The 25037-nt window shown below is 41.0% G+C and overlaps 1 protein-coding gene across 5 annotated transcripts in view; it reads left to right on the top strand.

Annotated features, from left to right (window-relative positions):
* The window catches only part of cdh24b (cadherin 24, type 2b), a 224422-nt gene extending 200352 nt beyond the window's left edge, over positions 1–24070 (top strand). For 2 of the 5 annotated variants that reach the window (XM_086042934.1, XM_086042935.1), the window contains 6 exons: positions 629–750; positions 1785–1902; positions 4365–4685; positions 7077–7284; positions 13913–14402; positions 15091–24070. In XM_086042934.1, coding sequence (XP_085899060.1) covers positions 629–750; positions 1785–1902; positions 4365–4685; positions 7077–7284; positions 13913–14402; positions 15091–16131 — 2300 coding nt within the window. In that variant the 3' untranslated portion in view covers positions 16132–24070. The remainder of the gene's footprint in view (positions 1–628; positions 751–1784; positions 1903–4364; positions 4686–7076; positions 7285–13912; positions 14403–15090) is intronic. The other 3 variants (XM_086042938.1, XM_086042936.1, XM_086042937.1) reach the window with 3 other exon arrangements.
* The last annotated feature ends 967 nt before the right edge of the window (positions 24071–25037 follow it).

Here is a 25037-nt window from a genome sequence, read left to right as displayed (position 1 = left end):
TGTGCCAGAATCGCAACCAAACCCGTCACAATTGTAGCCTAAAATGCGGCAGTGAATGTTGAGCTCAGAATGCGACCTCACACGTTTTAAGCATGGCTGTGAGAGCGCGTTCAAGTGTGTCAATCCAAGTGAATGAGCTATGGAAGACCCTCTGCTAATCCATTTGAACTACACTCTTGTGTAACTCCATGCAGATTGACTGTTCTCTGCATTCTTGCTCTCACACACACACACACACACGCACCCCTACACACCCACACACACACACGCACACACACTTCAGGCTGTTGTGCCTCAGAATGGAACATTTTTATGTGTGTCTTGCGCTGTGGAAACATCAGATATTTTCCAGCTGAGGACCTGAGAGCTGCAGCACCAGCCAAATCAGACTTTATATTCAGCAAACTCACTAATGGGATCTGAGTGCTAAGGTTTGGATTAACACCAAAATGGTTGAGTTTACCCACAAGTACCATTGAGCCGATTTAATGGAGTGCGCATTGCGCCTTTGTGTGCATTCACAGGGATGTTTATTGCAGCTGGGATTTGTGTTCATAGAATTTTATATTTGGAGCTGTTTGTGTGGACTTTGTGTTGTAAACAATCTGTCTCTTAATTGCTTTTTCAGACAACCCCAGCCAGGTGTCTCGGGTTCTGGTTGCAGTCGAGACATTAGACCTGAATGACAATGCTCCGGAGCTGGACAGACAATACACAACGGCCATGTGCGACTCATCAACCATTGGAAAGGTATGTATGTTTGTATCTTGTCATTGTCAAAATCAATTGCATTTAAATTTGCTCTCAAAGTTCTTTCGCCTTTCTGATGCCCTATTTGCATTATGTGTTTGTCCGATTGATTCAAGACCCTACCTAAACTATTGATAGCGTCTCTGTGTTCCTTAATTTCCGACAGGACGCCACTCTTATTTTAAGTTACTTGACATCTTGACCCATCTGCCGTTTGTCCAACTGTTTTCATTGCTTGTCTCATGCTTTTGGTTTTGTTACTGAATTCAATGGAAATTTTGCGGATTGGGTTTGGTAATTTTGCCTGGGATGATTGTATTTGTTTATGCAGTTACAGGGCTGAGCTGCAGTGAGACCACATGAAAAAAAAATTGTCTACTATTCTCAAATGGGTTGGGGCGTGTACGCATGTCTCCGTGTGACAAGTCATTAGTCACAACACAATCCAATATTCACACACAGCAACTGATACCATAATGCGGCCATGCTTACTCACAAGGCCTCTGGTATACTATCGAGCTCAGAAGGCATGCAAACCTCTTCGGCTCTGCATTTCCCAGACGTGTGCTAAGATAATCTCTAAAAAGGATGTCTTGCATAGTAATGACTGCCGTTTTTCATTAAAAGGAAATTACCCATCAGCTTAGGCTGATGTAAGACATCCTTTTAGATTCATTTTGTTACCGCTGCCACTATAGACTCGTGCAAATGCTCTTACCAAATTGAAAGCCATATAGCAGCGTATTTGTGCAAGGCAATTCATGTCAGCCAGTTATTTATTTGGTGTGTATTACACTTGGTTCACATGCGCTGCTATACTAATTGTTTAGCTTGTTTTGATTTCTGCTGACGCCGGCTAATGGCTTATTGCTTGCTAAAAGCAATGTGTGTGAGTTTCTCATTACTCTTTCTTTCTCATCTTGCTGCTTTCCCAACCCATTTTATGCACACACACACACACGCACACGCGCATGCGTGTACAGGTGTGCACACGCACACACATTTATGCTCTCCCCTCTATCTCTGGTTTTCAGGTGGTGCAGGTGTTGCGGGCGATTGATAGAGATGAAGGAGGGAATGACAGCACTGTGTATTTCAGCATCCCTCCGGAATCCAGAGCTGCCCTCAACTTCAGTGTCAGGGACAGTGGTGGTAAGCGGTCAATCATCACCACCCCCACCCCCTTTTGTTTTAGTTCCTTCGTTGTTTCCTCAGCAGAGAAACATGTTGTTTTCTACATTTCAAAGCTCATAGTCGCACATTTTTCTTTCGGCCTCATGTGTCTTCTTCTTCTTGTGTCATTTTTTTCACACCTACAGTACATTTTCTTTCTACCCCCATCCAACTATTCTGCCTACTCCCATCCTCAGTATTCATCTTTCGCTTCTATTGATTTTCTTATGTCCTTCCCTTATGTCAACACATACTTCTGAACGTAATGCAAAACCAAGTAAAGCTCACTAACGTGCAGCTGCGTGTAGAAAATCGAAGCGGAGACCATCCCGTGACATACGCTGCCCTCCATAAGTATTAGTACCCAGTTAAGAGGTGTTCTATCGTTTGGAATAAATTCTGTTTTTCTCTAAACAATATAGGATCTTTTTAAAGGGGAAAATCCACCTTTAATTCAAGTGCATTTATTCAGTGGGGAAAAATCCCACATTACGAAATAATTACTTTACATCATATCATGTGTGCCACAATTATTAGCAGCCCTGATGTTAATACTTTTTACAGCCAACCTTTTGCCAACGAAACATACCTAATCTTCTCATATGTTGTTTCACAAGATGGGGGAATACACAAACAGTGATCTTCAGCCATTCGTCTTTGTACAATCCCTCCAAATGATCCAGTGACCTGGGTCCTCTCCTCTACACTCTTCACTTTAGCTCACTCCACTGGTTTTCAATGGGTTTGAGTTCTGGGGACTGAGATGGCCATGGGAGGAGCTTGATTATGTGTCTGGTGAACCACTTCTATGATTTTCCCTATGAGAGTATGCTTCTGCAAGACAAATTGAATTTATTTGAAAGATTTTAACACATCTTAACCAGGGGTTCCATCATGGAGGGCATTGTACATTACTTTCTTGTCTGTTACTGTTAACAACATTGACAATCTTTCATTTATTGTCAATTTTTGTCTAATACTGCGTTATTATTACGGTTGACCAAATAATATGGTCTTCAAGTTGTTGGAGCTCAGTTTCCAGTATGCACATGATTGACATGAAGGAACATGTTCTTCAGTAGATGGATTATTAAGCAATTATATAAATAGCATTATTAATATCCCATTCACTCGTCCATCCATTGAATTTTCCGTACCGCTTATCCTGTTGCATCGCGGGGAACTGGAGTCCATACCCGCTGAGTATATGAAGCAAGAAAAGCATTCACACTCACACTGTCACTGAGAGTGAGGCACTAGTGACTAGAATAATACTACAGAGACACAGAAGTTATTGCCTCTTTGATGTAAGATTCAACCGTAGAAAAGAGAAAACATACCGAAATCAACAAAATCTCTTGGTTGTTCCAAGTTGTTGTTCTTCTGTTTCTCTCTCCCCGTTTGACATCAAAGATATTTGCTTTATTCAAGTCAGCACTTGGTTTTTGACTTGGGGTTGTTTTGATAATATGCTTTTCACTTTTCAAGGAAAATCACAAAATGCATCAAGCTGCGCAGCTCCTTTGGCGCAGTTACATTCTGCAGCTTCGTCATGTAAAACATCTCAAATCAGAGTGCTGATGTTTTCAGATCAGATGGTGCAAACACTCAATAATGACGATCAAATTCGAGGACTAAACTTCGGACTTTGTTGTAATTGTTTTGGCAGTTCATATCAGGTTTGTCTTTCCTCTGTTGAAACAGAATGTACGGGCCGACAGGAAATATGATATTAAAGAAAAGGAATAGATCTTACACTATACATTGCTTTTCTCTCTGTATGTGCTTCTGTAATTTGAAGCTTGAGTGTTGCTGTTGGTCAGCAGAAACAACACAACACTAAAGGGGAGGACGAAAGGAGGATGATAGGGCTATGTAATGTTTTAGCACATATAGCAATTCCCAGTTACTCTACAAAATAGCCCCGATAGGGACTGTGAATAGTTTGCATATAATCGTAATGACATAATGCAATTCGTGCCCTTGCCTCATTAACATATAGTTCTTTTTTTTCCCCTTCCAACGTTGATTTTCTTGTGGAAAAAGACCAAGACAGTACAGTATATTGAAACTGATAAACATTTCAGCTGGGAAAAGTAACAGCTGGAACTACAGTGTGTTGATCTTTGGCTCCGATAGTGCTGCTGCTAAACATAGAAAAATGAGCAAAAGACTGTAAGGGAAACTACTACTGTAATTCCTTCCATGACACATGTTAAAATTACTGTCACTGCTCTTGTCTGTGTTGCACCCACAAATCTGTTACTGTGCTAGAGTTGAGATTGGGTTGAGACACCACCGTAGATCTAAATTTTTACCAAAATACAAGAATGTCGAGATTTCTGTGCTGTTGCAGCTTGTAATTTAGAAAAATGAGCAGTAAAATGTGATTTGATTCCGACCACACTTGAAAGATTGTCACCTTAATGATCTCTCTGCAGGTCCCACAGCAAGCTTGGTCTTGCTGTCCCAGCTGCAGCCGTTGTCCCGTTCTCCATCCTCCACCCTAACACTTTATGTGCCTCTGGTTCTAAGAGATGGGACATCAGGTCTCACCAGCACCGGGACTGTCACAGTGTCTGTCTGTCCCTGCCTGAGAGGAGGGGCGAAGACTGGGGAGAGGGAGAAGGGCAAACAGGCTGAAGGTGAATGGGACTGGGAAAGAGAAGCGGTTTGTCTCCCGCAGCACTCCACATTACCTTCGCCTGGCCTCAGCACTGCAGCTCTGCTGGCCATATTGGCATGTGTTGCAACACTATTGGGTAAGTTCTATTAATATATAAGACGTCAGCCATGAACAAATTGAAGTCTTATTTAAAATAATAATGTGAAATAGAGAGCCCTATTTTCGGTCCGAGCGCAAGTCTAGCGCAAAGCGCAGTCTAACTGTGCGCATGGCTGGAGTTTTCATCCTATTGGTATTTTGCTAGAGTTTGTGCTGGTTGAATTCGGCGTAACGGGGCGTTTGAGCCTTTGTGCAATGGAAATAGTCTTTTCCCAGCCGATCCTCGCGGCATCCCTCATTTGCATGAAAATGAAGGCGGTCGGAGGTGCAATACGCACGAATACGCCTTTTTTGAAATTGCGGAAACAGAAATTTGACTCGCTGGGGTCCCTGCATGACATTGGCAAGTAAACTGCAACATCTCCCCTTTCGGTTGATGTCGTCGGCCGTGCATGTGATGTGTGCAGTAGTGATGAGGTGCCATTAAAATATTCGATTATATTATATATTATATATATATAAGATGATAATGATTATAATTTGGTCAATGAATTGATTTCTAAATTGATTCAGAGGGAATGTCCCACGCTGGTCTCATATTTAAGAATGAAATCTGATGATGTGCACCACACACATCTGTCTGCCTGCGCTTCGGTCAAATACACTCAACAAAAATATGAACGCACTTTTGTTTTTTTTTTGTGAGATGAACTCAAAGGTATAAAACTTTTTCCACATACACAATATCACCATTTCTCTCAAGTATTGATCACACACCAGTCTAAATCTGTGATGGTGAGCACTTCTCCTTTGTCGACGTAATCCATCCCACCTCACAGGTGTGCCATATCGAGATGCTGATTAGACACCATGATTAGTGCACAGGTGTGCCTTAGACTGCAAGATTTGAGGGAGTGTGCGATTGGCATGCTGAAAGCAGGAATGTCAACAAGGGCTATTGCTCGTGTATTGGAATGTTCATACTAAATGGATGACTCAGGAGCGAGGCAACTCCCTGCGCTAAAACGCCCAAATGGGTGCAACGCGGCCCCAGAGACGCTAGACTAAACTTGCGCTGGCACGAAAATGTGACTCCCGTTTTAACACCGAGCGCATGGGCGCCAATCTGCCAAATTAGGGCCCATAATATGTTCCCACAAAAGAGAGTTGTTTATTTCATTCTGTGAATGTTTTTTTTATTGGACCGCTCGATATAAGTTATACATTAGCTATATAATTGCAATGGAACAGCTACAAAACAGTTTTACACAAATCTACATACGAAAAGACAAGTAAATAGACTTGAGAGACATTTATCCTTCACCACACGCCAGAATGCATAATCTCCATATGAAAGTATGAAAGCAGTTGCGTAAATATTTCATAATCACAGCTGCTTGAAAGGAATGGTTATTTTTTGCTAATCACTTCTAAAATAACTATTATGCTTGAGTTCCTTGGCTCGTGTTGTGATGGTAGCCACACAATGAAATGTCACTTCCACCTGAGCAGGAATTCACAAATGCTCAACTGAATAATGTGTGGGTGCGGAGAAAGCGTTGGTTCATGGCCAGCATCGTTGTCATTTCTATTCACTCCGTTGAGTCCCTGCTCATGCCTTGTTGATAAGGACATTATCATTCTGGATGAGACCTGTTCAGTCACAAAGGAATGCAATATTGCGTTAAGGTGATGCAGAGAGCTTTTGGTGGAGTGAAAGAGTATAAACAAGTATTGTGAGTTCAATTATGGGCAAACCCATTAAACTAAACCCCCAATTTTGTTGTACACTGTTCAATGACAATAAAGATTCTAATTCTACATTTATGCATAGTGACAAAATGCCAAGAATTCTTTTGAAAGCACAATTAGGATGTCTCTGCTTTGTGACAATATTGTTTCTCTTGATCACAGTGTGTACTGAATGTCTGACTGATGGAGATGCACATGCATGCAAATATGTTTACTGGTATGTAGGTGGGTAGGTTGGCGCCTCTCTTATCCACAGAAGCTTTCCATATACAGTACTGTACTTAACATCTATAAAAAATCTATTTAAATTGTTGTGCATCCAAGGAGCTGCAGCCTGTGTTTTTTCAGTCAAATGTTATTCTGTGCTTTGGAACTACAGAGTCATGGGAGAATACAGTAAAGCTTCTATTTGCCTGGCTGGAGTTCAAAGTCAATTACAGAGTGGTGGCTTGCAGCCTGCTGATATGATACATCTGCCCTCTAACCCAAGGCCTCCTTTGAATTTGTTTTGTCTCACCTCTTTGTCTACCATAATGTTTCACCATCTCCCACACTCCCTTTACCTCCTGTTCCTCCTTTTTATTTCCCCTGTGACCTCCTTTGACCCTTTTTCATCATTCTTTTTTTTCAATTTCATCCCTCAATTTCCTTTGTACCTGCTGCCATCACATCATAGCAGTGAGTGCCCTGTCATTGTCATTGAGGCGCCAGAAGCGTGACTCGCTGTCACCACTGGAGGATGATGACGTCCGTGAGAACATCATCACATATGACGACGAGGGCGGCGGTGAGGCTGACACGGCTGCCTTTGATATCGCCGCACTGCAGAGCGCCCCCCACAGCTCACGCTCACGCGGCTATCGCACACTGGACAGCAGGAACGTGTAAGTTGTTTTTCTTAATATTGTTGTGACTCGTTCCAACAGGGGTTATTCCAATGATTTACAGTCAAAAATGACACTGGACAGTGGACAATCATGCGAACCGGGGTGATGAATCTACAGTACAGTGGTTCCCCTGCACTTACGAAATTAATTGGTTCTGGAAGAAATTCCTTAAGTAGAAAATTTTGTAAGTAGAGACGCGTTTTCCAAGTAAATGCCCTAATCCGTTCCAAGACCCCCATTATTCAGACATAAATGTTTTATAAAGCATAAGAATGCATGAAAACATGTAACAAATACATGTTACAATTAGATTATTGCACAATAAATTAGAGTTGTGCATAATGTAAAAAAAGATGGAATAGAGTAAGGAATAAAAATGATGGTCGTTTACCTTTTAATTGCTGTCCTCATCGCTTTTTGCCCTCTTTGGTCCATGTTCTCTCTCAGAAGTGGTTTTTGCCTGGCGTTTTGTAAACAATTGATTTAATAACGTGGCGACTGTCGATATATTACGGTCATATTCTCTGGCGAGATCAAACAACCGCATCCCCCTTTCATACTTTTCTATTATCTCTTGCTTCGTTTGTATGGACAAAAAAAACACTTTCTCCTTTTCTTCTTTTCCTCGTTTCTAATTCACGTAAAACTATCGGAAGACCTCATGGCCCGAGGGGCAAATGACAAAGACGCTGTATCTATCTAGCTATCTATTTACCTATGTATCCACACACATAGAGCACAAGAGGTCCCTCTTAGCCAATGAGATGCCAGGAGGATGCTAGGCTAGCAAATGGCAGAGCAGCTATGAGTATGTTGCGTTCAGGAAACTCCGGAGCTGCGAGAAGCAGCCCATGCTGCGAGTATCACCCCATACTTTTAACTTTCGTATCCTGAAATTTCTTTCGGAGCTAGAGGCAATATTTTCCTGTTGAGGCGTTTCGTAACTTGAGGTACCACTGTAAATGGCATTGAGTCAGTCAAACTATTTTTTTTTTTTTTATCACTGTGGGGTTTCTTTGTCGTTTTTGCAGTTGCGGTAATTTCTTAGCTTCTTTTACATGACCTTTCCTGGTCTTGTCCCGATTTTTTTTATATTTAGGTATTCTTCTCGTTCTAAACTGCTGTTTCCATTTCCCATTGCAAGTCATCGACAGGATGAAAGGTCCAATAGTCTTTACCTCTCTGTCTGTCCATCTGCCGAAAGCTGTCATAGCCCTCAACTCAAGGCACTAGTGAGTTGTTAATGTGGTTGTTTTGGACAAGTGTGAACATAGTAACATAAACCGAATTGGTAAATGTTGAACACTTGGAAAGTTGATGTTTTACGAAGTTCAGTCCATTTACTTGCATTAGTTCCCTTGCTGATCTGCCTCATCAAATAAGGCAGATGCACTGGTGTAGCGCAGCAGCGAGTCATCCCACTCAAGGTGGTGTCTATGTGTCCAACACATTCAGAATTATAGGTTTTTGTTTTTTTTTTAGTTTTTAAGATTTCCACTTTTATCACTCTTTGCATTGTATGGGCTCCTTGTACAAAACACTGTGACATCTTGTCCCCTGGGGATATTGTGGTTTACCCTTATCTAGTCTGGGGAATGCCCACAGCCTATGCAAAGTCCTGAGTAAAAAGCCAAGTATGATTCTTTTAGTAGATTTTTTGTTTTTTTTTGTTCCAAAAGCAAAACAAACGATACCATGCATTTTAAGCACCCACATATTTCCCAGCAATATTTCACTCCCTCATCATTACATGTTGCGCTGTGAGAGGACTTTCTTTCCTGGACACTGCAGTGTATGAAAACATTAGATTGAAACGAGAATGAGACTTGTTAAAGAATGAGATCCCAAAACTGAAAAGTAACTATATTTAGATAACAAAGATTCCTACTCATTATGTCGATGTTGGGCAGACCGTCATTCACACTGTGAGCTTTTTTCATGCTTCTTCATGGACCCAAAGCACGTAGCCTATATGAGGGAGCTCCCAAAAGTTTCACCTTGAAAAAGAATACACATCACTGCTATCTTCATTCAGTAGATAGGTCAAAATTTGTGTGACGAACAAGGTGCTTCTATCTCACCTGGGATCAACACGACAATGTTTTTAAATGTCGCAGGGTACTTGGACGTGGTGTTTGGTTGTTGCTGGACTATGCACCAGCTCATGCAGCAGAAGTATTAGTGAGGAGTGCAGGTGACTGTGGATACCCGCTCCTTCCTCACCCTCCCTATTCACCAGATTTGCCCCATTAGACTTCGTTTTGTTCCCTAGACTGAAACATGAACTGCGTGGTCAAGATTTCGATACTGATGAAGGTGTGACAGATTCTGAAGAGGCATTCCTTGAACTGGAGCATCAATGGAACAAATACAGTGAACTTCAAAGGGGTTATTTTGAAAACTATAAAATGATTAGAATTCTATCTGCCTCTTGTCTTGTTCAGGCCGTAAACCTTTGGGACACCCCTCGTATAGTTCCCATGTCTGTCGGACTTAATTTGACATGGGTCACAAAGCCAAACACAGATTAAAAAAAATAATAATAAAAAACATACATACCTGTAAATAATACAACACGTATAGTCTATCACTAACCACCACTGTTTATTAGTAAAGATTGGTCTCACCCCCAATACCTATTTGCTAGTCGTGTTGATGACTTCAAAAACGATTTGAATATTATTCATTGCAATTTTTGGAACAAACACGTCATAGTCTAATGAATGAAAACCCCAATTCCATCGAAGTGGTAAACGGAGTGCATTTACACTGCATATTGCGCTATATTTACACCATACAGTGGCCAAAGCGTGGGATCAATTCCCACTCAGTGTCTGTGTGTGCCCTACGACTGGCTGGCGACCAGTTCGGGGTGTAGTCTGCCTTCGCCTATTGACGGCTGGGATAGGCTCCAGCAACTCCCCGCGACCCTGTATAGGATAAGCGGTTTGAAAGATGACATGACATGACTTTAACCGGGATCTTGCGCTGCATTGTGGCCAAAGGTGGGTCGTTTTTGCACCTGTTGGTGTTGTGCTGCATCCTATGGCTAAGCTATCTAACCTCCCTAGCTGGGGAAAATGTCTCTCCCGGGCTGTAGTTGGCCCTCTGCTCTTCCTTTGTTGCTGTGCGTGACGGAGTGAGTGAGAGACTGGCAGCAAACTAACAACAGAGGCATTGATACACTACCAACCGAAAAAAATTGTGATCTTTCAAAAACAAAAGGCTCTCTTTGTTGAAAATGTTGATGTTTTAAGTTTAAACAAAATGATTTGTCAAGTCATAATGTTGACGTCAAAGTGGAGTCCATTAATACCAAGTCAAGTTAATTCAAATGTCCACCACCAATGTTTTTTTTTTTTTTTTTTGGGGGGGGGGGCGTATTGTCATTCTAATTATATTTTATTGGAAGTTAGTTATTTTCCAATTTTGTGACGCCCCCTAGAGGCCACTATGACTTTAACATTTGCCTCACGAGCGAGCCCGGCCTGGCAAAGTACCATATTTTCCAGACTTTCGCGCTTTTTTTCATAGTTTGGCCGGGGGTCCGACTTATACTCTGGAGTGACTGATGTGTGAAATTATTAACACATTATTACTGTCATGGCTTGTTAGTGCTGACTTGTATTTATGATGTTTTGCCTCCCTCTGCAGGCGCTTTAGCGCTAAAGCTAGACAAAACATCATAAAGATAAGTCAGCACTAACAAGCCATGACAATTATTTCTATATGATTTCACATGTTATTGAAACACCACAGAGATGGGCACTTGATCCTTTTTTGCCTGTCCAACCGCGACCCTCCACCCTTTACCTGGGTACCCTTCCTGCCGCGACCCCCCCGGCCATATTCATACACATTGTCATTTCAGTTGATGGTTGAACAAGAATGAACCACAAACAGGCAGACATGCTAAAGATTAGCGATAGCGATTAGCATTAGCGATAGCAATTAGTATGTTCAGTCAACAACACAGTACAATCATCCACAATTCAGCTCCTATATAAATGTTGCATGCTCATTACATACAATTGTCTAAGTTACTTACAGACGATGGTTGAACAAGAATGAGCCACAAATAGGCAGTTGCCTGCCTCTGGCTGAGGCATTGCATCATGCAGCCACACACGTAAGAAGAAGGAGACGAAGACATAATTACGACGGAATACATAAATACTTTTTGAGACTTGGAAAAATTCTACATGGTCGGGGATAAATAAAATACTTTATTTAATCGATCTACAACCGTTTTGAGGAGTTTAAAGTTATCTTACAGTAACTTTCTTGTATGTGTGACTACATGTGTAAATGTTAGCTAAATGTTATCATCGTAGCTCGGTGGAAATGATGTGTACTAAGTGCACAATTTCCTCCCAAAATGCGACTTATACACCAGTGCGGCTTATATATGTTTTTTCCTCTTTATTATGCATTTTATGGCTGGTGCGACTTAAACTCCGGAGCGATTTATAGTCCGGAAAATACGGTGACCGTGTATGATAAGCCATTGTACAAAAGGGTACAATGATGTATTCAGTGGCGAGCAGAAGGTCATGGGGGGTCATGGGCCGAAGGAGCGGTGGCCCTGAGCATCCAACTCAAGTTGCAAATAGGGATTGGGATAGCACCCACCCCTCCCCCCATTGACGATTGGTTTCTGATCAGGAAATAAATTAATCCGCAAGACACCTACCCACACATATTGACGCTTAGTTGGCATGGCGCATCACCACAGTAGTTAGCCCTATGCATCAACACACCTTCACACACAAGCAAGTGGTGACATATATGGGTTCATTTAATTGCAACATCCCTCATGACTGGCCCTTTTCACACACTAAAAGGACGCCTGAAAAGGAACAATTTACTGCTTCAGAGGGGATGCTTTCATCTCAGCCGGTACAATAATTGATCCACTTTTGGAAGCGATCAAGCCATAACTCATAGGTCACAATCAGGCGCTATCAAACTGCTGATGTAGAGTGCTATCTAGCCTAGCAGTCCTGGCGGACCACAATGTTGTTCTCATTTTGTTATAGCTTGTTTATGCTCTGCTACATCAATGACTTGTTTGCACCCACTTTGATGTTCCTTGAAACATTTTATTGCCTTTGGTCTAATAATTAGCTCCAGTGAATTCATGCAAGTCCTATGGAGAGGCCATAAAAAAAGAAGGAAGGCTGCCTTTAGTTAATCAAAGTAATTATTTATTCTTTTGCAATTTAGGGAGGTAGACAAAATATCATGAAATGCCCTCTCAAATATAATGCAATTCCCTGCAATAGATTATCCTGTTGTAAAGTTGAAAAACGATCTATTTTTTCAATCAGTTTTTCAGAGACGGCTAGTTCAACCATGTACTATAGAAGTGGTTGAAAAACGTCACATTTTTAATTGTAAACGCTAAGATGATGATATGATATGATGATGATATTTTGTCAGTAATCCGCCGTGTGCGTAACTGCCTGCCTTAAAGGGGGCAGCCAACCCAAATGTTGTTGTTTTTTTGCAGTAATATGTTCTATGCACCTCCAATAGTCTAAACATGTCATTCTGACTAATATTGCTTTTATGGAATGTAAGTTATGCAGTAAAATGCACCCATTTTTGTACATCTTAGGGGTGGCCATTTTACCCCTTCTGTCCACTAAAAATGACATCACAGTTGCTCAGGGCTCAAGTAACTGTCTCGTATGGAGTAGGAATAGGACCCAAAGCAGACATGAGACAAAAATGGTGAAGCATAAATCTTTATATGCAAAATTTCAGAGTAAACGGAAGGCAAAACGTTCTGACAATATGTAAGTGAGTAACGCAAGCTTACATACAGGAAAAACACGCCCAACCCTTTGTGACCAAATAAAGGACAAAGCAACTAGCAACATCAAGGAACTTAAGACCCAAACCTAGTCACACTATGATAACAGATCATAACAGTAACGACCAATCACGGCTCAGCTGTTTTCTGAAGCTGAGCATTGATTGGTCGTTAGCTGAGCACTGAGCAACTGTGATGTTATCTTCAGTCAACAGAAAGTGGCAAAATGGCCACCCCCTGAGATGTACAAAAAATGTACTGCTTAACTTAGATTCCACAAAGCCAATATTAATCAGAATGCCGTGTTTCGAGTGGTGGGGCTGCATAGAATATATTCTTGTGAAGAAAATTTTTGGGTTGACTTCTCTTTAAGCCTCCAAATAAAACGGACTATGCTCCTCATTCACGTACAATCTCCATCGCCCGCGGGTGCAATAATTTCAATTGGAATGACGAAAAAGACTTCATGTAAAACCCAGCCAAGCACAAGGCTGATGAGTTGTGTAATTTAGACCATTTCCAGACAATTTCTCCTGCTTTTGAATTTAGTTACATTTATCTGAATCATATTAATATGTAATATTTTTGATATTAATGTTTCTCACTCACTAAAAAGTTTGAAGTTAAGAAAATCCTTCTTGAGAATTACTACCAATCTAACAATTTATTATGTTAATAATTTAACTGAAATTGATGAGAACGATCACCATTTAATATAGTTTACCCATTCAACTATTAAACATTTCAGGATCTTCCACACAAAAGTTATTTGAGTCTTGGACATGAATGTGGTTTTGTGTCTTCCAGACGCTACACTCAACGTGGCCAGGATAAAGCTCGCACCTGCAGCTGGGCTCAGAATCCGGTTGTTGATCACAACTACTCAGGCCCGGGGGGACCCTTTTATGGTCGCCTCTGCTACAGCAGCCACACATTACCAGTTCTGCGCCGCACACCTGGCGAAACATTTGAACCAAGTCTGGCAGAGCTTGGATACCGCTTTCCCGGAGGCCAACCGGACCACTCATTGGTCATCCAAAACCAGGGTGCCATGGTTGGCCCGATAGAGTCAGGGGCTGTGTACATAACCCCGACAGATCTGAGCACGGGAAGCCGAACAGGAAGTCATGCGGGCAGCCGTGATGGAACTGCAACGCAGAGTGGTGTGAGCACATCGGATGAAGGAACACCACGGACTAGCGACAGCCAGGAGAAACGACGAGGGATGGGAACGTCGAGCAACTGTACTGAGGAGAGCAGTGAAGAAAAAGTGAACCACGGTCATGACATGGACTGGGTAAGCATAAAGTAGCCATCGATTTATCAAGCTAAACACACTCAGAATTTCTGTAGCGATACTTATCGCCTTCCATTCCTTATATGTTACTAGATGGAGATAATTTGATAGCAACTGCATGGAGTACTGAATTTAAATTCAATAAAGGACTATAATGGCTGGTATTATTGTTTTATGAAATACACAAATTACTTGATAATGAAGTAATTAAGGAAATATGAAATAATCATGAGGTTTGGGTTGAGCTCATTGTTATTTCAGTGATCCCAGCACTGCAATATATTTCATCTTGTGCAATATCTCCAAGAGTTTCAGGAAAAAGCTGAGGGGTGTTGATGAGTCAGACATGTCAGCACATTTATTTCCCACCATTCATTATATTTCTTTGTTGTTATCAGGCTAAAGCACATTCTGTAGTCCTGGGGTTCATTTAATCTTCAAACATTTTATCTTTTAATCACTATCTCACTCTCGCAATATAGTGTTCGTTCTTTCTAGTGTTCAATAAATCTATCCATGATTTCTTCACACTCTTGACTTCCTATTCTGTTTTGCTCTATGTCTGACATTCCTTTTGTCTCAATTGGTATTGCCATCACTCTCCCATATTTACCACCCTTCACAATATGTTTGTCACCTCTTACGAAATCATCCTCCCTCCTTGGTTAATTTTGACTCCAACTCACAGTACTTCACCCTACCCCAACCTCGGACTGAAACCACTCGTGCTCGCCTACATCCCATCCAGGTGCAGTCGGAGACAATACCAAGGGAGCATAACCTCGTCCTGACACGATCCGGCTCCATGATTGGCCACGGTCACGGCGTAGGAGGCTGGCTGTGTGATTCAGCCACCCTCCCTATGGCGGTGCGCAAGGCCTCCCGTGCTGGCCTGGCTCCAAAAGGTGGTGAGTCTGAATGCAATGGAGGAGCTGTAGGAAGTGGAAATGGAAGTGGGCCAACCTCCACTGATGGACAACAGAAAGCTACCAATGCTCGCAACTATGCCACCGTGTTGCAGGGGGACGTACGCAGGCAGAAGGAGCCCCCTGGCAGTCTGGAGAGGGGAGGACTTGAGATGGGGAGCAACTTTGTGGTGGCAAGGCCAGAAAGAGAAGGTGGTGGGATATCATTGACTGGTAGTTCATCCGTCTATCCAGAGTCACCTGGTTTGATTGGAGACTGGCGTGATCGGGTGGCTTTGGGTGGCTACGTGTTGGCAAGAATGGATATGACTCCCCAGCTATTGCCCTTCCCCGGTCAGCCTCGAGGATCTTATGGGGGAGTAGTGGGCATTGGTCCTGGTTGGGTTCCTGGTATTGAGGCGGCCAGAGTTGCACCGGGGACTGGGGGACCCCCTTTGGCTCTGAGAGTAGGTGAATTCCTACGCCTACGTCTTGCCCAGGTCACATTTGACCCCTCGCAACCACCGTATGACTCAGTGCAGATCTACGGCCTGGAGGGCACCGGGTCCCGGGCTGGATCCCTGAGCTCACTTGAGAGTGAAGGAGAGAAGGATGCAGACAAGGAGGACTGGGGGGCAGGATTGGAAGAGTGGGGGCCCCAGTTCCACAAGTTAGCTCAACTCTTCCGAGACCGAGACAAAGAGAAAGAAGAAAAGGAAAAAGTTGAAGATGGTGCCAAAGAGGAGAAAGAGGAGCCAGATAAAAGAGGAGGGAAAAGGAAGGAGAGAGGGGTCGATATGAAGGGAAAGTCTGAGGAAGGATAAAAGAAGAAAAATAGGGGTAAAGGGGAGAAAGAGGAAGGGAGGGAAGAGAATGATGAAAAGACTACCAGAACTAGACTAATGTGAAGAGAAGTTAAAGGGGAGAAAGATGAAGAGACAAAGTAATAAAAAGAGACAGAGAAAAATGAGCCCAGGGAGGGTGCAGAATGCAAGGGAAGGGGAGGTAGTGATTGATGTAATTTAAAGCAATAAGTGTTGAAGCGCTGATGTGGTCGAGCACAGATACTAAGACAATGCATAGCATGCTTCTGCTGACGGCGCCAACTATTTGTTAAAACTTAGGACAAAGAAAAACAACTCAAATAAACAATACACGATTAAATCCAGCGTGTACATGTGGAATGGCAAACAGCAGGAAACACAGGTTGTTGTTTAAGTGTCTGTTTAGAAAGTCAGTGAGAAAGTAGGAATTAGCTTGTGATTGTCTTTTCTGACCTTATTTATGTGTGTACATGTTAAACAAAGACAAACACATAGAGATGCCAAGAGAAACATTAATTCTAGATGGAGAAAGAAAAGACAATGTTATACAGTGGTACCTTGACTTAAGAGTTTATTTTGTTCCGTGACCACGTAACTCAAACCACTCATATGTCAAAACAGCTTTCCCCATTAAAATGAATGGAAATGTCAATAATATGACCCAGCACCCCAAAAACATCATCTTAATTTATAACGTGTTTTTCCATAAGAAAATACAGTTGTGCTCTAGAGCAGGATTCACCAACGTTTTTGAAACTGAAAGCTACTTCTTGGCTACTGATTAGGGTAAAGGGATACCATTTTCATCACAGTAGATGTTATTAATAATTTGTGATATTCATTTATGTGAAGACAAAATCACAAAGTCCCCGGTGAGCTATTTTGGAACAGGCCCACGGGGCCCTTGGGGTGTCACGTTGGTGACCCCTGCTCTAGAGTATTGTTCTACATAAAAACATACAATGACATCCATCAACCAATTCCCTATACAATTTAGCATGATGTGTCACGGGGAGTCCGCTGATAGTGTAGTGGTACACACGCCTGAGTTGTGTGCGGGCAGCGTGGGATCGATTCCCGCTCAGTGACAGTGTCTATGTGTGCCCTGCGACTGGCTGGCGACCAGTTCGGAGTGTAGTCTGCCTTCGCCCATTGACGGCTGGGATAGGCTCCAGCAACTCCCCGCGACCCTATATAGGATAAGCGGTTTGGAAGATGATGATGTGTCACGGGGAGCTAGAGCCTATCCTAGGTGACTCTGGTTGAAAGGCGGACAACAATCTGGACTGGTTTCCAGTCAGCCGCAGGACACATATAGACAGACAACCAAAGTCAGGCGTATGTACCACTACACCATCAGTGACTTCATACAGTAAAAACATCATTAAATAGAATGTAAAGAATTCAACCGTTTTTTTCATCATGATGTTTATCATGATGTCATGCTTCAGTTCAGTGGACATTGTGCTGCTTCTTCTGGTGTGTGTGACTTGGCCACCAAGGGGCAATAAATCATTATTGATGTATTTTCCGGACTATAAGTCGCACCTTTATATAAGCCGCACCTATCTGTGTTGAAAAATAGGGCCTGTTATAAACATGGTGAGCCGTTGCTGTGTTAGGTACCTTGGTCCGAATGACGGTGTTGTTATTGTTCGCCCCCTTCGTCATCTGCAGGTCCTGCACCTACCCATTTGTAAATTGCACGTGAGATGCTCCGAAGTGTAGGCACTCACACTCCATACAAGGTACACAAAAAATATCTGGTGCACACAAAGGAGGATGTAGGTCTGGTTAGTGGCTCCACTCAGTCTTGGAAATTCTGTAGGGATCCAAACCATTTATAATGTCTATTTTTGCAAGATATCGGTCCCTGGCTTCACTGTCTAATTTATCCTTGTAAAGCCCCGCCAATTTCTTGCATTTTAACATGTTTTTGAATCGTCAAATACACAGCCTTTAACGTGCTGCTGCCATTCTAGTATGTCATATAATTCATAACCTAGTGCATAGCGCCATCGCCTGTTGAAGTCCTCCACCTGCAGTCACATCCTGTTAATGGCAATTACACACCACTCAGTGGTATTGTATTGTATTGTAATTGTAATTGTATTGTATTGTAGACCGCCCCTACAGGTGGAAGAAAAATCCACAGATTAGCCATACCGGTCTATAAACCGCATGGTTCAAACCGTAGGAAAAAAGTTGTGCCTTATAGTCCGGAAAATACGGTAATATATCATAGATTTGACGATGAAACACAAAAAAATGGCCATAGCTAATCTGCAATAATATGATATATTTTCTCACAGTATAAAGAATATATGCCTGTGAGTAATATTGTATGTTATGTCTGCATGTGTTGCTGCACCATTTATGTTCAAATGTCATTTCTTAAAGTTTTTATCTACCATAATATTGATGCCAGTTTTGTTTACTTATCTACAGCATTTCCATTGTGTGTTTGCATTAAGCTAGTGATAATTGATCAGACAAAGTTAAGTGGTTCAGTTAAATGTATGTAATTTGTTGTTTTATGTTTAGTTTTACAGTAAACTTCACTGGGAGTGGCAATAACACATTTACCTGTACTTTCACACTTTGTTGTGAAGTGTGCCTGATGTTCACTGGTATGTCAGTGTATGTTTTGCTTGCAAACAAAGCGGCCGTTGGCTCGTAACTCCAAAACGTGTAAACTGGAGAACTCATAAATTAAGGTATCACTGTACACTTTAATGCAGATACATTGCAGTGAATAGAGTATGAACTGCTATTTTAAAGATATTTGGGTGGTTTGTTGGCCTGGTGTTGACTAAGGTTGCCAACCGTCACTTAAAAAACGGAATTGTCCCGTATTTACAAATATAAGTACGCATCCCGTATTGAGTTGTAAAGGGATGCATGTTGTCCGTAATATCGTGAGAGTCAAAAATAGTAAAATGGCGATGGTATTAATGAACAACAGTTCCCTTTTATATGACAACTTAAGGTAACGGTCATAGGCCCTCCCCTGCTCTGTGACCAATGATCTGACAGCACATTCGTGCGTATCAGGATACAGAATCGGCTTATCTAATTGGTCGAGGTAATGTTGCTTGCCAAAATAGATAGTGGAGGTCAACAAAGCAGCGTGACAAAGTTGTTGTCCACCAGGCAATGCCAGGAATAGATGTGGTATGTAAAGAATGTTTTTGTTTTTTTTACCCTCTGATCAAGGTTAATATGGGAATGTGCAATGAATGTCAGCACTGTATGGACAAAAAATATAATAATTTTGGGGTGGAATAAACAAGTGCAATTGATCGACAAGTACGTTAAATAGATAGATAATACATAAAAGTAATACATTGATGAATAAAGCATACAAACACAGCCTTGCATTTATTACAAGTTCAAACAGATATGCATAACTTTTACTGTACAGGCAGTCAATATACTACACTTTAACTATAAATGTAGTAAAAAAAAAAAAAAACTGTAAAAATTGTTTACGTTATGAAATTGCGTACTCTGGATCGGAATATCGATATTTTGGTATCGATACGCCCATCCCTACTTGAAGGCAGTCCGGTCGGCCGTCCCTGCCGATGAGGTGTCCATTATTTATTTTTCAGGGAGTTGTCAACCCTAGTGTTGACAATTATCTGTGGACTCAAACTATTAAATACATGAGTAAGTACGTTTTCCAATAATTTCAGTGTTATGCCACAGTTAAATTGAAACTACTCCAGTTTTAGCCCTCAAAATAAGATACTTGTTAGCAGCCATCACCCGGGAGAAGAAAAACACAACTCACGACAACCTGCAGTTACCTCTCTCTATCGCTCTCTCTCTCACCTGCTAAGAAATAACAGTAAAGAAAACTTAACATCCCTCCATACTAGCCCATTGGGGCAGATGGCTGGGATATGAAACATGTTAGTCTGTCTTGCCACAAGGTTAGAATAATACGTTGCAAGCAAACTGCCCAAATATTTTAAAGAGGAAGTGCATACTTTATTCATTGCAATGTATCTGTATAATATATTATTTTTCTCTGGGATTTATTCCTGGGCTACAATGAGATACCGTGTCCCGAACAGCAAAGAAATTAAACTAGGATTCTAAACAGAGGCTTGAATATATATTTAAATATGAAGAGATAAGGGAAGATGGATATATATAGACAGAGATGGTTGAGGAATGAAACCCCTGTAAAAAAAAAAAAAAAAAAAAAAAAAAAAAGAGAAAAAACCGTTTTATTCTATTTCCAATGGCAGAATGGTAAATTTTTCAGCTTGCTGCTTCATTCTAAATGAAAATGATGAATCATTCAAATACCGAAAAAGACTCCTTTCAGCCCTCAAGGAAAGCAGACATTGTGAAAATTTAAATGATTTCAGGATGTGATCTACCCCCTACCCCACCCCCACACTCCCTCTCGTTTCCCATCTTTTAGTAGTTGAGTGTTGCTATGTTTACAAAGATACACACATAGGCACAAATGGAACTCATTTACCCTCTTAGGCTTTGATTGTACTACATTCAGTTATTAAAAACAAACACTACTGTATGGAGTAATGATGATTCCATTTCTGATATCGTAAATGTTTTTATAGAAGAACTATTTTTTATGTATAACAGCCCTGTTGTCTCACTTGATGCGTCTTGAGGACAATGAATGCATGACTTTTGATAAAGGATTTAAAATGAACCACCTTGTCAAAATCCCACTTTAGAACTCAGACTGTCCAAATGAACATCCTTGTAGTTTCAACAACACCATGACAACTTTTTATTTTCTTGTAGACGGTCAGGATGCAAATGATTTTTCAGCTTGAATGCACTTTCATACTGTGTAATAGATGAAGATTTATGTTCAAGACTATAGTTGTCTATATAGTCTTTATAAAATGTGGATTAAAGAAATAATTCAATGTTTGACTGTATGTAAAAACAAATTACCGGAAAATGTAAATAGAGCTGGATATTATTACAAAAAGAGAGACCGATAAATTAATTTTGTTTATCTTAATCTGAAGCAGAATTTACTGTACATGTCCTAATGGATCACTGTTAGGACTGTTGGTATGGACTGTAGATTATAAACAAATCAACTAAATTGGATTCACCATCCAAGTGTAATCCTCATTTGTGCAACATGTGGACAGGACTGGATTTTGTTTTGTGGCAACTCTGAGCCGCTCGCTGGTACGTGTGGCCTCTGAATGAAGTTTATTGTGCAAAATATTAGTCACTGGATGCTTCAGTGCAGTCAGGTCCCACTGAGAAACCTTTTTGATGAAAAGGCAGTGAAGTGGATAGAAACTCTATTAAAGTGCTAAAATAAAAACCCAGTTTAAATAGTTTTCTCCAAACTGCAGAGTAACACCCTGATATGGAATTAATAATTGGTGGCATAGTCATCAAGTGCAGGATTGCCTGACTGAGAATTATGGGTAAAGTTCATAGTTCATAGTTGTATTGACTACAGAGCAGACTGATTACCTGAATTAATGATGCAGGATTTCCATGCACCGATGGCATCTGTGTGACTTTTCCAATGTTTACATGGCTACTAATATTCCACCATGAACCCAATTTGTTTTGGAAGAAGACACTGCAGTGTGAACACTGCTTTGCAATACCACCTGAGAATCTGAATTTGGACATCAGCAGTTGTCAATGTCATTATGGGCAGACGTGTGCACGTTGATATGTTTTAAGTCTAGTTTTGAGTTTTTGTAACTTTGTGACAGTTGGCGGAAAGCTTCTGCCTCATGTTTCTTCTTTTATCGACAGCAAGCAAATCATTTTAATCCTACTCCAAGTCATTTACAAATAAAAACATCCAGTTCTTGGCCTTGAGAAATAGACATTTTGAAGGACTAACATTTATGACCACTTGCATAATCTGTTGAGATCCAATATGTGATAAAATTACAGTAAAGACTGTCCTTTTTTCATTTTGATCTGTCAAATGAGTATTTGCAATTTGATTGCTGACGTGGTTGCCATTTAAATGGTGTAGAAGTGCTGTGTCTAATATTTGGAAAACTCATTTAAAAAAACATGCTTTAAGGAACAAGTACCTTTAACAGCAATGGTACAGTGAAAGCTGCAAAGTTTAAAGCTGCTGAAATCCTGCAATTCAGAATTCAAGCAAATGTTCCTGTCTCATTACTCAAAATAACTAACCCAAGGATCAATGCTGAACTTGGCTTTCGTTAGATTGACAAGCAGAGGGCTGGATCTCGCTTGCATTCTCCTACTGCCGTTTGACCATTTAGCAGCGTCCGGCTGCTTGCTTCTGCTAGTGCAGGCAGATCCCAGATTGTGGAACACAAGTGAGCGCCCTTACAGACAAGGACATCATTTTTGTGATGTATGGACACATCGCCCAACGCAAACACCGTAACGCTTACTTTTTGGCTTTTGCGTGCTCACAGGCACATTTTCAGAAATTGGAAAATATCTAAAAATGTACTTGACTGTTTAATGTTACACCTATAGGTGGGCACTGGGCAGGCACCAAACATGTATACCAATATCAAATACATTTTCCATAATATGTCCCATTTACTAGTAGTTTTCAATCCGTGTCTTGAAATTGGATTGTTTGGCTTTCAAGGTTTTGCTGTAACTCTCTTTTCACCTGTTTAGGGTATACCGTAATTATACACATTAATGATTTTCCTTGGTGAAAAGGATATACAGTATGTTATTTCTATAAGTGTTTTCATATCAAGTTGGGAATTCATTATTGTACACACTTTGAACAAAAGGAAACTGTCAGCAAACATAATTCTTTGTTGTGCCATTAAAAAACATTCCTCTCTGCCTTGTTGTAAAGCATTCCTCAACTGCCAGTTTTGCTGGAGTCCACTGTGTTGGTCCAACAAACTATAATTTTCCTACACTGGTCAGACTACATGATGAATTCAACGTCATATACTGTAGACCTGTGTAACATTTATCTGAGCCACATAATCAAACAACGTATGAACTGGATGATAACTGGACCAAGTGCAATATAGTGGGGGTGCATAACCTCATTGGATCTTCATTTGGATCACTTACAATTGACCAAAACATCAATTCAATCAGTTTGAAGCAAACACAGCGCAAGAATAATGAATGAATAATGAGTTGGGTTTTATTAATATCTCATGAATTACCCAACATGCCTTTCTTCAACTTAGTAAATGTCCAGAAAATACATTAGCTACTTATAAATACAAATAAATTATATTTTCTCAACAAGTGTTTGTCTCCATTCGACATGGACACACACTCAAATAGAGTAATTGAGGGGCACCAATCACAAGGTAATTAGCTCAACTGAAGTGCACCAGTAAATTACTTGTGTTGTTGTTTTCCACATTAATCGCACCACACAACTCCACATGCACAATTGGCTCCAGGTCCTTCATATCGCTTACTGTCCAATTCAAAGCCCGGCACTGTCTGATTGGTCCAAATCAAAGCAATCAAAGAGTCTCTGGAGTTTATGCAACTATAATTAAAACCACTTGACAGAAGTGACTATTAAACCTTGTGATCATGATGAATTGATTCCGTCAAATGTGTGATGTGATTAACCTTATAAATTGCATTGAATTGAATAAAAGACCACACGCACTGCAGCTGCCCACAGCGTTTTGCTGCTCCAGAGAGTAGCTGATTAGATGTATCTTCAACGTAGGACAAAGTCGATCAGGACACCTGAATCTAAATTTGAAGGTCGCTATTTGAATGTCTTGATGTGTGTCACGAAGGGCTTTTTAATCCAACCTTACCACAGAGATCCAATCGGTTTTGTACCCCCACCTTGCGTCATGGCTCCCACACGATGTTGATGCAGTTCTACAATTGCGTGCTGTACAAAGTGTATTTATTTCCGTTGTACTTTTTCTTTTTGTAAATTTGAATAAAAAAGAAGCTATTTCAAAGAGATGAATCAGGCCCACCTTGTGCTTCTTCTGCTGTCTCACAAATGTCTGGATAATCAGAGTTCTGCTGTTTAAATTTGCTCTGTGAGTGTGCATAGCTTTGTGGGTGTGTGGTATGGATAGATAAATAGAGAGAGAACAATTGAGAGAGCTGTGGAGCACATGCAAATGTGTGCTCACAAGTCTTGTGAGTATGCGGGTGTGCCTTGTCGAATTGGCCCCTTGAAATTTCCAAACCAGAGACTGGATGAATGTGTGTGTCTGCGACTGTTTGTGTGTTTTCTGCAGGATGAAGGAGAAACATCTGCTCTCATCCACCCAGATTCAGGGGATGTGAGAACTGTGATAGAGGGCCGAGTTCTACGTACCATTGACGATTTCTGATGAAAGTTGTCATTCATTTTTTCAATGACACAATTACAAAAAAATACAAGAATTTAATTCTCAGTCAGCAGCAAGAAATATACAGACATAGGATGAAATTGTGATGCACAGCCCTATATGTAACTCTGTTGGGCTCATTCTGCAGCATTCATTACAACTGATGGCTTAAGGGGATGTGCACCATTGCTGTGTGACTGAATGGCTGTTTAAAAAGATTTATCAAAATAATCGCACGTGAAGGGGGGGGATTATTCCTACATGATGGTTTAGAAAATGATCGTGTTAGCTAGGTCTCCGCTTGATTACAATGATAATACCCGCCTCAAGTCAGAAACAAGAGGCGGATACAGAGAAGCATATTAGCGGTTAATATGCAAGAATATTGCATCAAACTGTATTTATGATTAGGTTTGAAATGATCCTGCAGTGTGCTGAAGAAACAGTTTTTGTTATACTGGGACAGAGAGACAGAGACAGACAGACCGGGAAATCTCCTAAATATGAGATTCATGAGCTGGGTGGAGACAGCGTGTCAAATAAGGATGGAAAGTAATTTGGAGGCAAAACAGAGCTTTGACTTCTTTGACCGGC

This window comes from Filicampus tigris, chromosome 10, assembly GCF_054856515.1.
Source record: "Filicampus tigris isolate MCC_2025a chromosome 10, RoL_Ftig_1.0, whole genome shotgun sequence".
Lineage (NCBI taxonomy): Eukaryota > Metazoa > Chordata > Actinopteri > Syngnathiformes > Syngnathidae > Filicampus > Filicampus tigris.
Note: the sequence above shows the minus strand (reverse complement) of the source record. Positions and strands in the feature narration are given on the sequence as shown.